The 15,960-nt window shown below is 39.3% G+C and overlaps 2 protein-coding genes across 2 annotated transcripts; one reads left to right on the forward strand and one right to left on the reverse strand.

Annotated features, from left to right (window-relative positions):
* Positions 1-544: 544 nt before the first annotated feature.
* On the forward strand, positions 545-3,094 carry LOC139368837 (osteoglycin, paralog b). Its single transcript, XM_071108242.1, has 6 exons — positions 545-760; positions 1,152-1,233; positions 1,535-1,699; positions 1,826-2,028; positions 2,224-2,316; positions 2,490-3,094. The coding sequence occupies exons 1-6, from the start codon at positions 662-664 to the stop codon at positions 2,658-2,660; spliced, it is 813 nt and encodes a 270-aa protein (XP_070964343.1). The 5' UTR covers positions 545-661; the 3' UTR covers positions 2,661-3,094.
* A 26-nt stretch (positions 3,095-3,120) lies between these two features.
* On the reverse strand, positions 3,121-4,395 carry LOC139368838 (ubiquinol-cytochrome c reductase complex assembly factor 5). Its single transcript, XM_071108243.1, has 2 exons — positions 4,063-4,395; positions 3,121-3,453 (listed from the first exon to the last, which is right to left on the reverse strand). The coding sequence occupies exons 1-2, from the start codon at positions 4,217-4,219 to the stop codon at positions 3,362-3,364; spliced, it is 249 nt and encodes an 82-aa protein (XP_070964344.1). The 5' UTR covers positions 4,220-4,395; the 3' UTR covers positions 3,121-3,361.
* Between the last annotated feature and the right edge of the window lie 11,565 nt (positions 4,396-15,960).

Here is a 15,960-nt window from a genome sequence, read left to right on the forward strand (position 1 = left end):
TCTTGATATACATGTTAATCTTTTCATCACTTTATAACACTTTCTAGTCCATAACATCCATAACAATTGGCGTAATGAATACACCTGAGCTTACAATGGCAGCCTTACCCTCTAACATACAGACGCCTCAATCAACTGGGTTGTGTTCAGTGGGCACTAAACAGGAGGAATGAATGTCCAATAAGAACATGCATTTTTCCCATTTTCGTGCCTACTGAACACAACCATGATCCTGCCCAACACGAGTCCATTGTTGATAGAGAAACCATAACATCCATAACATAGAGGTTTGTTACAAGAAAAATAAATAAAGATATGTTTGGCTTAAAACCATTAGAGTTTAATGTTTTATTTTCAAATGTTATGAACCGGTGTGGTTTAACCTGAAATGACATGCATCCAAGACCTACTGTCATATTTCACAATTTTCTAAAACATGCCAATTTCCAAAAGCTGTCAAAACTGATGAGATGAGAAGGCTACTTTGACAGCAAATATTGGGTTAAGGTTTGTTTCCTAGTCTTACTTAATACTCCACTAGCAGCTTTTCTTTAAAACTGGATGGAAAATTCTCCTGCTCACTCAGATCTCAGCCCAGTACTCACAGCCCTACCCCTCTGTCCTCAGTACAGTTCTGCTCCCATCCCAGCTGTTAGACACAATGATAGACCTGAGGACTTTGTTTTTCACCATTATTCTGGTACCGTGGATGCTCTCTTCTGCAGCAAGAAATGGATACATGGAAGCAAGGAAACCTAAGGTAATTTTTGGAAATGCATATCTTTTGTAAATGTTTTTGGGAAAATTCATGATTATTTGATTTTGTTTAGAGTTTATGAGAATGTGTTTTTGAGGCAGGATCCATACCTCTAAAAACTTAGCAGAATCTATAATACAACTATAATGCTTAAAGTTTGCATATGAGAGTTGTAAAAGTCCCACACACCAGGTGCCAAACCCTATCCCTGCCTAAATGATGACTCAACATACATTAGTCTGTGAAGACTATACATTGGTGTCTGAGATTATAAATACTTGCTTAGCAGATAATCAGACCGTTAGGAAAACTCAGTTGGTGTGAAATAAAATAGCCAGCTTATGTCTTCTCTTGTGAGGTGATCTGGGGACATTTCTTCTAAACAATTCCACAGAAAGAGGTTGTGACCATCCCAGACTATGACACCACTGGAGACTCAGATACAAGCCCAGCAGCAGCTCCGAAAGATGAGGGTGGTGAGTTTATTCTCTTGAGACACACTGGAGAAAAGGCATTCACAATCACTTATTTATTAAGGCCATGTGCTAGGTCTAATGAGCTGTTTTCCCCTTTGTGAATGCATTAAACAACCACACATTACAGCAGGAATGTTACATGTAGTGCCCCGTTGACTACTATGGCACACGTTTATGTTAGGTTTCTATAAAGAATGAAGAGAGATGAATACAGGGAGGGATTACTTGGCTGATCGATAGGAAAACTTGGAAGTCATTACTGAAGGAGAATGCATTTAAAGGACATGGCTATGGATTTCAGAGCTGCCCACGTGCCTACTGTGTGTGTGTCTGACTGGGTCAGTATACTGTGAGGAGGTCTCCCCTGAGATGACAGCAGTTCCATCCCTGCCCAAGGAAACTGCCTATCTCTACGCACGCTACAACAAAATCACAAAAATCACCAACAAAGACTTTGCAGACATTGGTTAGTGATTAGAGCAGCTTTGTAACACCGTGGACTTTAAAAAAAAACATTAAGATGTTATTCACTTATCACTCAAACTTTTTTAGTGAACATCTCTAAAGTTTATGGTCTTTTAACATTTTATAGCAACTTTGAGAAGAATCGATCTGACTGGGAACCTCATCTCTGAGATAGAAGACGGAGCTTTCTCAAAGCTTGCCCTCCTTGAAGAGCTCAATCTCTCAGAGAACAAGCTGGCCAAACTACCCATGTTACCTGCCAAACTCATATCCTTCAATGCCAATTACAACCAGCTTAAAACCAAGGGTATAAAGTCAACCGCTTTTAAGGTAAGCCAGAAAGTCAGTCCAAGATTCTGGAGCAAACACTATATATATTTTTTTACATACAGTAACATTTTAATAGTCTGAGTAATGGTTGCATTGAATGTCAATAGAATGTCAACAACAATTTCTATGCCAAACATGAATCTTACCTGAAATACCCTGTAGTATGTAAACAAAACATCAAATCTCTTTTCTCAGAAACTCACCAAGATGGCGTACCTCTACCTTGGCAATAACGAGCTGGAGGCAATCCCACAACTTCCAGAGAGTCTCCACATTGTGCACCTATATGTCTGTTTAAAACTTTGGCTCACACAGCAATAATGTTTAGACAAATATGTATCTTTCACCTAACAACACATTTTAGAGTATAAATGCAGGTGCAGGCAAATGCATATTGTAAAAAACGAAACAAAAAAGTTTTTACCAACCAACATCTGTCTTCTAATCTACTCCCCCTGCAGAACAATAAGATCACCACGCTATCGGATGAGACCTTCTGCCAAGGCAACAACACTCAGTACATCAGAGCCAACATGGAGGAGGTGAGACTGGATGGCAACCCTCTGATGCTGGCCAAGCATCCCAACAGCTTTGTTTGCCTCAGGGCCCTGCCCATTGGACCGTACCACTGAACCAGTGGGATACAGTCTAGTGAGGACCACAATACTACAGTGAGGGGTTCCCTTGTGAAAAGGGCCAAGGGCATGTAATATGAGAAGTGTGTTTGTTTTGTAAGTTACAATTTAATGTCTCTTAGGTCATCTTACCAGCCATGATTGGTTAAATTGGTGTCCTCTTAAGTAGGACAGGAGTTCTCTTACACAACATAACTATATGCACAATACTCTTTTGACCATTTTTTATCAATGTTTTATATTTCCAATAACACATCTGGAAATTGCATCCGTTGCATTCATCTACTTTAAATAATAATGGCTAATAAATGTACATAAAGTAACTACAATTTGCTAACATTTGAAACGGTTTACCTATATTTTAAATGGGTATAACATGTAATTTGACGTAAATGTTTATATTCATTTATCAGAATAAAAACAATATAAAATGATTAAAACGACACTGCGATGCCTCCACTGAGTAATGTAACCTTTATTAGACAAATATCACGTTGTCACATTTGGCTCTGAAAAATGTTTCATCCAAGCTCAGTATCACAAAGAGTACATAAATAAACATGTTTTCATTAAATAGCAGTCTTTTGAACATCCAGAAATGTTTGCCTCAAGTCCATTGCAATGCAAACACCAGTGTTTGTGTCCCAATCACATCTCAAGTGTTCTACTTCCATTATAGTGGCTACTGGTTCAGTACTTCACTTGGCTACTGGTTTAGTAAGTACAATCAATCCATCCTCGATCTTCTGCTGGTATTCCCTCTCTGACTTCTTTCTTCTGTAGACATCATCTGAGGGAGAAATGGAGATGAATGAAACAGAAGAAAGGTTAACTGATTCTATAATTAAAAATATATTCAACTCTTTACAGTAGCTCAACCATTGACTTAATTGCACAATCTTAGCTTTTTGAAGAGGACCAACAGACTTGTATTGACTGTAACCTCAGCAGTAGCCCAAGTTGTCTGAATCCAATTTATACTAGTGTCGATTTCAGAGGAACAACTGGAGCAGGGTTTGAATTAGTGACCCTTTGGTTTCAGGACAAGCACCATACAAGCCTGGGCTCTTATGGCAGAGGTAGTACTCACATTGGGAGGCCACAGGCACACTCCCTTCTATGCATCCACACATAATGTATCTCCATTAAAAGGCCTGAGATATCAAGGACTATCCCACTGTTGACACCACTGTAGTGAACAACCTGAATGTGGGTTAAAACAGAAACGTACAGGGCCAGTGCACTAACGTTAACCACCACCCCATGTTACAACAGTAGAAGTCTGGGCTCTTGGCAAAGCAGCAGTTCTACTGTACGTACATCCACATACAGTGATGCTTCAATCGTGTGCGCTAGTTTGACAGTGCAGATAAAATCAGCCAGAGGTTTGAATACTTACAGAATGTCTCCCTTCCAATCCTCACGTTGATCATAACCCATTCCATCACACCTCCAATACAGAAGAAGACGGGCAGAAATCTGTACACTCCAAAGCGACGTTTCCCTGGCACAAGACTCAGGAAGTACTTGATATTTTGACTCTTCCTCTGAAACATTATCTCTTCTGTTCCTCGTGTTTTAACACTCACAGTATTTTCAATTACCTAAGTAGCAAGCAAGGTAGCATACAGACTAAGTAAAATGGCGTTAATGATCTATGTTACTTACTTTATTGCATACCATGCATGGCGACTTTGTCCTTTACCACTGTCTTTATCACGATGCTGCATAAGAGAAGATGGCGTTGCAGACGTCATATATTTAAGCGTTTTCATTGGTTCACGTGACGTCACGCTCTTACCAAAGATATTCAACTACCAACAAGATATCCAACTTCCTACTCCCCTTACCAAAGATTATCAACCACCATCAAGACGGCTTGATGTATGAGATGAGGGGTTATACATGCTTATGACAAGTCTTAAAATGTATTATAACCACATCATAATACAATTATGGATGAATATCCTATATATCGTTTTTTAAATGTTCAAATAGTTTTCCTTCATCCTGAGTGTAATAGGTATTTATGTCATAAGGGTGTTCACAGGGGGACACCAGGTGCAGGCAGGGTATAATTTCCTCTTTATTTCAGCAATTGAGCGTATCTGATACCACCTGTTCAGGTGCGTTGGTTTGCCAATGGAGACTGTGCATCCCTCAGAGGATGCAAATTACTGGCCTTTGTGTGCAGTGTACCTCAAAGAGCATATTTGGTTAAAGCAGTTGTCAACCAGACCAACAAATGTATTTGTCTGAGAACAATTAATCCTTGCAAGCTTTCAAAAATGTATGAATTATAATAACACTGAAAACACAGGTCAGTGCACAAGTTAAAAATAAGCTTGTAGTGCAATACAAAGGCAATAAATATGCGCTGATATCAAGCTTCTGCACTACCTTCATATTATTAAAGCATCCAGATTAAAATGTGGAACAAATAATGCACACCTGGTGACTTGGCTCATTGTCTCTAATTAGATGGCACTACTAAAACAGTATTTAGCCAAATGTCAGAATATTTAATCTTCTCAAAATACCTTGTTACTTATGTGTTATATATCAAATTAATATATTTGATGTAGCTTTAGAACCTCTGATAAACCCAGAATATTTTTGAAGCATAATGAGCCTCTGTCTCTCTGGGGTACACTGGCACAGACAGGTCATCTTCCTCACATCCCCAATCTGTATCTCAGGGGTATGCTGACACAGGCAGGTTGTCTTCCTCAGATCCTCAATCTGTATTTTAGGGGTATGCTGACATAGAAAGGTTGCCTTCCTCATTTCCCAAAGGAAGATCTATAATCACCAACCTCAACACCTTAGAGAGGGATGTGCAAAAAATGTGAAAGGGTTGATATAGCCTCCTAGTGTCATAACTCATACGTGACAACTGCCCACCATGCGAAAATTAACAGCCTGGTCTCGTAGACTAGACGTAACATAGTAAATGTAAATATAGGACACTCAAAATAATATGCTATTTTACGTTTGATATGGTTACATACGACAGATGGTTACTTAAAAAACACTAAAGCAGGGTGGCTGGTCGGGGTGGATGAGTAGGGGTTGTCGTGTCTTTGGCTATGCCGGATTAAGTGATATGACATGCTATTCTATAAAATCATTTCTCTGTAATTAACATTACCTGATTAAGCTAATCAGATAAATAATTAACTAGAAAGTCGGGGCACCACGAAATAATGTTTATAGAGCTGTTATCTTCCGAATAAACTCTTAAAGACCTGGTAATCTTTTACCTCAATAGCAGTCAATATTTAATCGTCACCTTATTTAGTCTCATCTGAAAGATGTAAATTCTTGGTTATCTTCACGAACCCTGGCTAACAAGTTGAATCAGCAATACAACATTTGGTTTAATTATTTATTTACTAAATACCTAAATAATCCCACAGAATTACATCTACACAGAATGGATCATACATTGATTACAAATTATGTCATAAAGGAAAACGTCCCTAGCGGACGGAACATATATGACGGCTGGTTACACAAGAAAGGGGGTTGGGTTTGAATGAAAGAGCAGGAAGACTGAAGAACAAAAAGGGTTTTGTGTTTCTATCAAGCCGTAGGCAGCTATGCTATCGTAAATACAGTATTTTATGCATTCTAAATAACTGCCCATTTGGAAAAAGAAAACGCAATAAATATTTACTCTGAGCTGCACTTCGATCAGTTGGTCGTAGATGGAAGACCGGGTTGTCCTTTGAAGAATAGAACGGCTACTTGGTAGTACTGTCATCGTGTGGTAGAATGGATACTCTGTCCGTCCTCTCCTAGCCCACGTTTAGAGGGCGGAGTGGGTATCACTTCTGGAGTGAATAAGAGTTCAAAGTTCATACCAGGTTGCCATACTTTTAAGCTCGTGCAATATTCTGGCTGGTATAGTCGAAATTCGTCCTTTCGGCGTGTCGATCGCCACCTTCACATTGAAATTCAATACTAATTTCGTTAGGTTCTTGCTGAGGTTGGCTTAGTTCTGTAGGTGGTCTTTGTCCTTTCAACACGGGGACCGCAAGTCCTCACGTCCTTGGAACAGGAAGTTGAATTTTCATCAAAGGGTTTATACAGTGGTGAAAGAAGGGCGTGTTTCATAGTTTACAACCAAAATCTGTTCACTTGGGCAGAGTAAACTCTGCTCAGTCAATGACAACCAACTCTCTCCTTTATTAGCTAAAATTACATTTCGTCTTTTCACAAATAGTTTCATATTTATATTGCACAACAATTCCATGTGAATCTGATAACTAGAATGTGTAGAATTTACAAGATACAGTTTATGTTGTCCTATCATCAGTAATAATGTCTCAGACGCCAACTTATCTGACATCATATTCATTAAGCACCAATGCATATTTTCAACTGGTTGGATTACCGAAATATGGTTTAGTTTCCCACCTTTTGATATTACCAGACTCTCAATGTTAACAAAGGGATTTTCAATAGTCACATCGGTAGAGTAGAGAGAGGAAAAAGGGGAAAGGTATTTATGGGGGTCATAAACCTCCCCAACAGGCTAATGTCATGGCAGGGTATAACAAGAACATCTAGCAACCCAAAGGTTGCTACTACTTAGCATGTTCGCTAACCCTTAACCTTAACTCTTTTAGCTAATCTCTCTCCCTTAACCCTAACCCTTTAACCTAACTCCTAAACTTAACCCTAACTTAGCTTGCAAAAGTATGCCTACAAAGCTGAGCAAGTGACAATAAGCAGAAGCGTCCAAGTATTTTAAAGGAAAACTCCACAGAAAACTATATTTTTCTATTCGTTTCATTAGCCTAGACCATTGTTGATACAGTACCAATATATTTTGCAAGTCAGCAATAAACATTAAGATATAACTTTCAAAATACATAAATACAGCCAGTATGATGCATTTTGGCATCATAAAATGACTGACCATCTATGATATCAAAATTATAATTTCAACCATGTTGAGGCTATATAGTGTTTGTTTACATTTACTTTGTTTACAAACATTGGAGTAAAACAAGCTTATATATTGGTTTCTGATGGGGTAAGACAGTTGAAAAAACAAGTTGTTATGTTCTTCAAGAATCAATGGGTAGATATGAATTTATATGTCCAAAAATGGATGAAAAAAAACATTTAAAACTTCTTAAGGCTAGGGGGCACTATTTTCACGTCCGGATGAAAAGTGTGCCCAAAGTAATCTACCTGCTACTCAGGCCCAGAAGCTAGGATATGCATATTATTAGTAGATTTGGATAGAAAACACTAAAGTTTCTAAACCTATTTGAATGATGTCTGAGTATAACAGAACTTATTTGGCAGGTGAAACCCCGAGGACAAACCATCCAGGAATTATTTTTTTTAGGTCACTTTTAAATAGGTTTTAAAGGGGAATCTAGAATTCTAAGGCAGTTGCTTGCCGTTCCTATCGCTTCCACGGGACGTCAACAGTCTTTAGAAATTGGTTGAGGTTTTTCCTTTGAGAAATGAAGAAGTAGCCCTGTTCAGAACGAGGTTTGAGTGAAGTGTACTGAGGCGCATGACCTCAAAGCTCCCTCCACCTAGTTTTCCTATGGTATTTAACAGTTTATTCCGTCTTAAATTGTATCGATTATTTACGTTTAAAATACCTAAAGTTGGATTGGGAAAGTTGTTTGAAATGTTTGGATCAAGTTTGCAGGTAACTAATTAGATAATGTGTAGTCATGTTGCGTGAGTTGGAACCGGTGTATTTTTCTGAATCATACGCGCCAAATAAATTGACATTTTGGATATATAACGACAGAATTTATCGAACAAAATGACTATTTGTGATGTTTAATGGACATATTGGAGTGCCAACAGAAGATCTTCAAAGGTAAAGCATGCATTATATGTTATATCTGACTTTTGTGTTGTGCCTGGCGGGTTGAATTATGAATGTCATGTGTATGTTTGCTGGGGTGCTGTCCTCAGATAATAGCATGGTTTGCTTTCGCCATAAAGTATTTTTGAAATCTGACACTGGCTGGATTAAGAAGAAGTTCATCTTTAAACCCATGTTTAACACTTGTATTATTTATGAATTATTATTATTATGAGTATTTCTGTTTTTGAATTTGGCGCGCTGCTATTTCACTGGGTGTTAAATCAATCCCGTTAACGGGATTGGCGCGCGAAGGCATCACTAAGTTAACAGTCACAATATATATCCTTATAGTGACAGCTCTTGAACGACACTAGGTAAATCATTATTAGTTATTGCTGCTGTCGTGGAAATTACCACCAGGGACACCTGCAGCCAATCATAAATGAATCATTATTAACTTCTTGCTCCTACTTGAGACGCAGATGTCTCAAGTAGACACCTGGAAATGCAAATGCGCTACGCTAAATGCTAAATGTACTCGTTAAAACTCAAACGTTCATCAAAATTCACATGCAGGGTATTGAATTAAAGCTACACTCGTTGTGAACCTAGCCAACAAGTCAGATTTTTAAAATGCTTTTCGGCGAAAGCATGAGAAGCTATTATCTGATAGCATGCAACACCCCAAAATGCCTGAATGCGATGTAAACAAAGATATAGCTTAGCCGGCGCTACACAAAACGCAGAAATAAAATATAAAACATTCATTACCTTTGACGAGCTTCTTTCTTGGCACTCCTATATGCCCCATAAACATCACTATTGGGTCTTTTTTTTGTTTAAATCGGTCCATATATACCCAAAATAGCTTTCTATGGAAGCTGTGTCATTCAGAAAAAAACATCGTTTTTAAACGCTGCGTCATTTTTTAAAATTAAAAAAGTCGACGATAAACTTTCACAAAACACTTCAAAATACTTTTGTAATCCAACTTTAGGTATTAGTAAACGTTTATAATCTATCAAAATGATTACAGGGCGATGTATATTCAATAGCTCCTCGTTTTCAAATCAATGGCTGCCAATGTGCACATTCAAAACATCCTGGTGGAGACCGGAAGAAATGGAATCCAGTTAGTTGGATTTACCATGAAAATGACGACAATGGCGACATCGTGTGGAATCTGTAGGAATTGCATGCAGATCCATAATTAATTTTGTGCCCTTTTAACAACCCATGAAAGTGACGCATGGAAATTATTTTTAGCTTTCAGAGAGCAGTTTTTCTTGCGTTTTTTGATGAAACAAACGATCTGTTATAGTCACAGCCGTGATTTAACCAGTTTTAGAAACTTCAGAGTGTTTTCTATCCACACATACTAATCATATGCATATACTATATTCCTGGCATGAGTAGCAGGACGCTGAAAAGTTGCGCGATTTTTAACAGAATGTTCGAAAAAGGAGGGGGTAGACTTAAGAGGTTTTAACAGCAAGCTGGAGAGGTTCCAACAAACTCAATGCACCATAGTACACGTCAGTCAGGAGTTCCATCAGGGCAGTCCTGTTAGTTCTTATATACTGCTTACACAGACAAGTTATATTTGCATGAATGACATTATTCATAATTTATCATTAACTTTTGGTTCATACATGTGACCGACCAATACCTCGAGGCTTCTTCTCTCCTAGCTTAGACCTTGAAACAGATATCCCTTTCCCTTCTCAAAACAATGTTGCCTATACTGATAGTGAGAATTCCTCCCAGCACGATCAAATCAGTCACTTGCATGAACCCAGCCAAATTGGTTATTAGAAAAGCACAAACATTTATCTTCACATTCCCTCCTCGTAATACTCTGAAATTATCGTAACATTTTAAGGTATTATATCTTCTAATCAAAAGGAGGTTCTTCTATGAAGTAGGCGGAATTAAAACGTAAAACCAGACACCTCATGTTTTCAAACCCCTTTACTTTGGGTTGAACTATCTAAAATACACACAATCAGATTGTTTCCATAGCTCTTACAACTTTCTACTGCAATGGTTTTATAGGTAACTTAAGACCTTCTTTTCATACAGTTACACATACAGTGCATTTGGAAAGTATTCAGACCCCTTGACTATTTCCACATTTTGTTACGTGACAGCCTTATTCTAAAATGGATTAAATCATTTCCCCCCTCAATCTACACACAATACCCCATAATGGCAAAGCAAAAACTGGTTATTTATTTTTGCAAATGATTAATATATATATATATATATATATATATATATATATATATATATCACATTTACATAAATGTCCAGACCCTTTACTCTGTACTTTGTTGAAGCACCTCTGGCAGCGATTACAGCCTTGAGTCTTCTTGGGTATGATGCTACAAGCTTGGCACACCTGTATTTGGAGAGTTTCTCCCATTATTCTCTGCAGATCCCCTCAAGCTGTCAGGTTGGATGGGGAGTTTTGCTGCACAGCTATTTTCAGGTCCCTCCAGAGATGTTTGATTGGGTTCAAGTCCGGGCTCTGGCTGGGCCACTCGAGGACGTTCAGAGACTTGTCCCGAAGCCACTCCTGCTTCGTCTTGACTGTGTGCTTAGGGTCATTGTCCTGATGTAAGATTAATCTTCATCCCAGTCTGAGGTCCTGAGCGCTCTGGAGCAGGTTTTCATCAAGGATCTCTCTGTACTTTGCTCCATTCATCTTTCCCTCGATCCTGACTAGTCTCCCAGTCCCTGCCGCTGACAAACAACCCACAGCATGATGCTGCCACCACCATGCTTCACTGTAGGGATGGTGCCAGGTTTATTCCAGACGTGACGCTTCGCATTTAGACTAGAGAGTTTATTATTGGTTTCACCAGGCCAGAGAATCTTTTTTTCTCATTGTCTGAGTCTTGAGGTGCCTTTTGGCAAACTCCAAGCAGGCTGTCATGTGCCTTTTACTGAGGAGTGGTTTTCTGTCTGGCCACTCTACAAAAGGCCTGATTGGTAGAGTGCTGCAGAGATGGTTCTCCTTCTGGAAGGTTCTCCCATCTCCACAGAGGAACTCTGGAGCTCCGTCAGAGTGACCATCAGGTTCTTGTTCACCTGCCTGACCAAGGCCCTTCTCCGATTGCTCAGGTTGGCCGAGCAGCCAGCTCTGGGAAGAATCTTTTGGGTTTAAAAAACCTTCCATTTAAGAATGGAGGCAACTGTGATCTTGGGGACATTCAATTCTGCAGAATATTTTTGGTACCCTTCTCCAGATCTGTGCCTCGACCCAATCCTGTCTTGGAGATCATCGGACAATTCCTTCGACCTCATGTCTTGGTTTTTGCTCTGACATGCACTGTCAACTGTGGGACCTTATATAGACAGCTGTGTGCCTTTCCAAATCATGTCAAATCAATTTAATTTACCACAGGTGGACTCCAATCAAGTTGTAGAAACATTTCAAGGATGATCAATGGAAACAATGCACCTGAGCAATATTCTGAGTCTCATGACAAGGGGTTTGAATAGTTATTCAAATAAGGTATCTTTTTTTATATAAATTTGCAAAAATGTCTATAAACCTGTTTTGGCTTTGTCATTATGTTGTATTGTGTGTAGATTGATGAGGATTTTTAAAAAAATATCATTTTTTTAGAATAAGGCTGTAACGTAACAAAATGGGGAAAAGTGAAGGTGTCTGATTACTTTCCGAATGCACTGTATGCTTCATTACACTATTTCATTTATGGATTTTGGCAATGACATTACAACTGGAGCTTTTGACGCGAGTTGTATGTTAATGACAGATCGGTATCTCAATGCATTTTTTGTCTAAATTACTATGCAGTTTGCAGACCTCCACAATTAACCTGATACTCCAAATGAACAATTTTGGACAAGCCTAAATCAATTACGAGCATGGTTAACCCCTCCCCCAGCACTCATTCTTCTGGCGTTTCTTCATTTTCTTCTTTAGATAGTATTTCAGTTTGTCCTCCCAAAGGCACATGTTCAAAGTGGATGGCCCTTGATAATGATCTGATTTTCCCAAGCAGACAAATCACCCACCTGAGCCGCCACTGTCCTTTACAGTCCATTATGTCTTGTACATTTTCCTACCAAGTAGACAAGCAGCATGAGAGAAGTTTGGACAGGTTCTCTCTCCATGCTCCCTCCACGTGGACTCATGTCGCACTCCTGAGAGAAAAGGCATGAGAGAAAAGGCATGAGAGAAAGGTCAGTTGATAGCTTCAACTGGATGCTGTGTACAGGTTTCTGGCTTGGACTCAGGAAGAAGAGGTGAACGCCATTGTTGCTATTACTTCAGATGGTTAGAGGTGGTGAGGCTCACTTTCTTGGTTGAATTATCCCTTCCGTGCATCGAGATACCATCTGTGGTCATCTTCGCCATAACCTTGAGAGAGGAAAGAACAGAACAGTTTAGGACATTTCTGATTCAGGAAATCCAGACAAACTATTTACTGTATGACAAATTATTACTACTAGCAATATTCTTAATACAAATGTCTAAGACAAATGTTAACCTTTCTAGCGCACCAGACAACATTCCGCTGAAAAGGCAGCGCGCAAAATTCTAAAATATTTTTTTGAAATATGTAACTTTCAAATTACCATGTCCAATACAGCAAATGAAATATAAACATCTTGTTAATCTACCCATTGTGACCGATTTCAAAAAAGGTTTACAGCTAAAGCACAACATATGATTACGCTAGATCACCGCCAAGTCAAAAAAACACAGCCATTTTTCCAGCCAAAGATAGGAGTCACAAAAAGCAGAAATATAGATCAAATGTATCACTAAGCTTTGATGATCTTCATCAGATGACACTCATAGGACATCATGTTACACAATACATGTATGTTTTGTTCGATAATGTGCATATTTATATCCAAAAATCTCAGTTTACATTGGCGCCTTACGCGCAGTAATGTTTTGATTCCAAAACATCCGGTGATTTTGAAGAAATAGTCATAATAAACATTAATAAAAGATACTAGTGTTATTCACAGAATTAAAGCTATACTTCTCCTTAATGAAACCGCTGTGACAGATTTCAAAAAAACTTTACGGAAAAAGCATAATCTGAGAACGGCGCTCAGAACCCAAAACAGCCAGAGGAATAACCGCCATTTTGGAATCAACAAAGTTAGAAACAACCCCATAAATATTCACTTACCTTTGATGATCTTCATCAGAAGGCACTCATAGGAATCCCAGTTCGACAATAAATGACTGATTTGTTCCATAAAGTTCCATCCTTTATGTCCAAATAGCCACTTGTTGTTAGCGTCTTCAGCCCAGTAATCCATCTTCATGAGGCGCAGGCACTTCCTTTAGAAACATGTTATGTCACAGTCTTTTAGAAACATGTCAAACGATGTATGGAATCAATCGTTCAGATGTTTTTAACATAAAACATCAATAATGTTCCAACCGGAGAATTCCTTTGTCTTCAGAAAAGCACTGGAACAAGAAGTAACTCTGTCAGGAGCGCGCGTCATGCGACCAAGGCTCTCTGCCTTTACAGTAGAATCCTCAAACCAGTTTCTAAAGATGGTTGACATCTAGTGGAAGCCCTAGGAAGTGCAACATCATCCATATCTCAATGTGTATTCGGTAGGCCAAGCTTTGAAAAACTACAAACCTGAGATGTCCCACTTCCTGGTTGGATTTTTCTCAGGTTTTCGCCTGCCATATGAGTTCTGTTATACTCACAGACATCATTCAAACCGTTTTACTAATAATAATATGCATATATTAGCATCTGGGACAGTTTTAAACATCTCCCCAGTCAACCCACTCTTCCAAAACTCCCATATCTTCCACATCTCCAAATTCTTCCGATGTTAGGATGAAACAGTCAGAGATAACCAAGCGCAACTTAGCTTCTGCGTGTAAATCAGCTAGAAAGATGTGTCGGCATCGAGTAATTGTCTCTGGCCCCCTCCCAGTTAGGGGGAGTGATGAGCTCTACAGCAGAGTCTCACAACTCAATCGCTGGTTGAAAACTGTTTTCTGCCCCTCCCAAAAGATAGAATTTGTAGATAATTTGGCCCTCTTTCTGGGACTCACCCACAAACAGGACCAAGCCTGACCTGCTGAGGAGTGACAGATTCCATCCTAGCTGGAGGGGTGCTCTCATCTTATCTACCAACATAGACAGGGCTCTAACTCCACAATGAAATAGGGTACAGGCCAGGCAGCAGGCTGTTAGCCAGCCTGCCAGCATAGTGGAGTCTGCCACTAGCACAGTCAGTGTAGTCAGCTCAGCTATCACCATTGGGACCGTGTCTGTGCCTCGACCTAGGTTGGGCAAAACTAAACATGGCGGTGTTCGCCTTAGCAATCTCACTAGGATGAAGACCACCTCCATTCCTGTCATTATTGAAAGAGATCATGATACCTCACATCTCAAAATAGGGCTACTTAATGTTAGATCCCTTACTTCAAAGGCAATTATAGTCAATGAACTAATCACTGATCATAATCTTGATGTGATTGGCCTGACTGAAACATGGCTTAAGCCTGATGAATTTACTGTGTTAAATGAGGCCTCACCTCCTGGCTACACTAGTGACCATATCCCACGTGCACCCCGCAAAGGCGGAGGTGTTGCTAACATTTACGATAGCAAATTTAAATTTACACAAAAAAAAAGATATGTTTTTGTCTTTTGAGCTTCTAGTCATGAAATCTATGCAGCCTACTCAATCATTTTTTATAGCTACTGTTTACAGGCCTCCTGGGCCATATACAGCGTTCCTCATTGAGTTCCCTGAATTCCTATCGGACCTTGTAGTCATAGCAGATAATATTCTAATCTTTGGTGATTTTAATATTCACATGGAAAAGTCCACAGACCCACTCCAAAAGGCTTTCGGAGCCATCATCGACTCAGTGGGTTTTGTCCAACATGTCTCTGGACCCGCACACTGTCACAGTCATACTCTGGACCTAGTTTTGTCCCATAGAATAAATGTTGTGGATCTTAATGTTTTTCCTCATAATCCTGGACTATCGGACCACCATTTTATTACGTTTGCAATTGCAACAAATAATCTGCTCAGACCCCAACCAAGAAACATCAAAATTCGTGCTATAAATTCACAGACAACACAAAGATTCCTTGATGTCCTTCCAGATTCCCTCTGTCTACCCAAGGAAGCCAGAGGACAAAAATCAGTTAACCACCTAACTGAGGAACTCAATTTAACCTTGCGCAATACCCTAGATGCAGTTGCACCCCTAAAAACATTTCTCATAAGAAACTAGCTCCCTGGTACACAGAAAATACCCAAGCTCTGAAGCAAGCTCCAAGAAAATTGGAACGGAAATGGCGCCACACCAAACTGGAAGTCTTCCGACTAGCTTGGAAAGACAGTTCCATGCAGTACCGAAGAGCTCTTACTGCTGCTCGATCATTCTATTTTTCTAACTTAATTGAG

The sequence above is a fragment of the Oncorhynchus clarkii genome, chromosome 16, assembly GCF_045791955.1.
Source record: "Oncorhynchus clarkii lewisi isolate Uvic-CL-2024 chromosome 16, UVic_Ocla_1.0, whole genome shotgun sequence".
Lineage (NCBI taxonomy): Eukaryota > Metazoa > Chordata > Actinopteri > Salmoniformes > Salmonidae > Oncorhynchus > Oncorhynchus clarkii.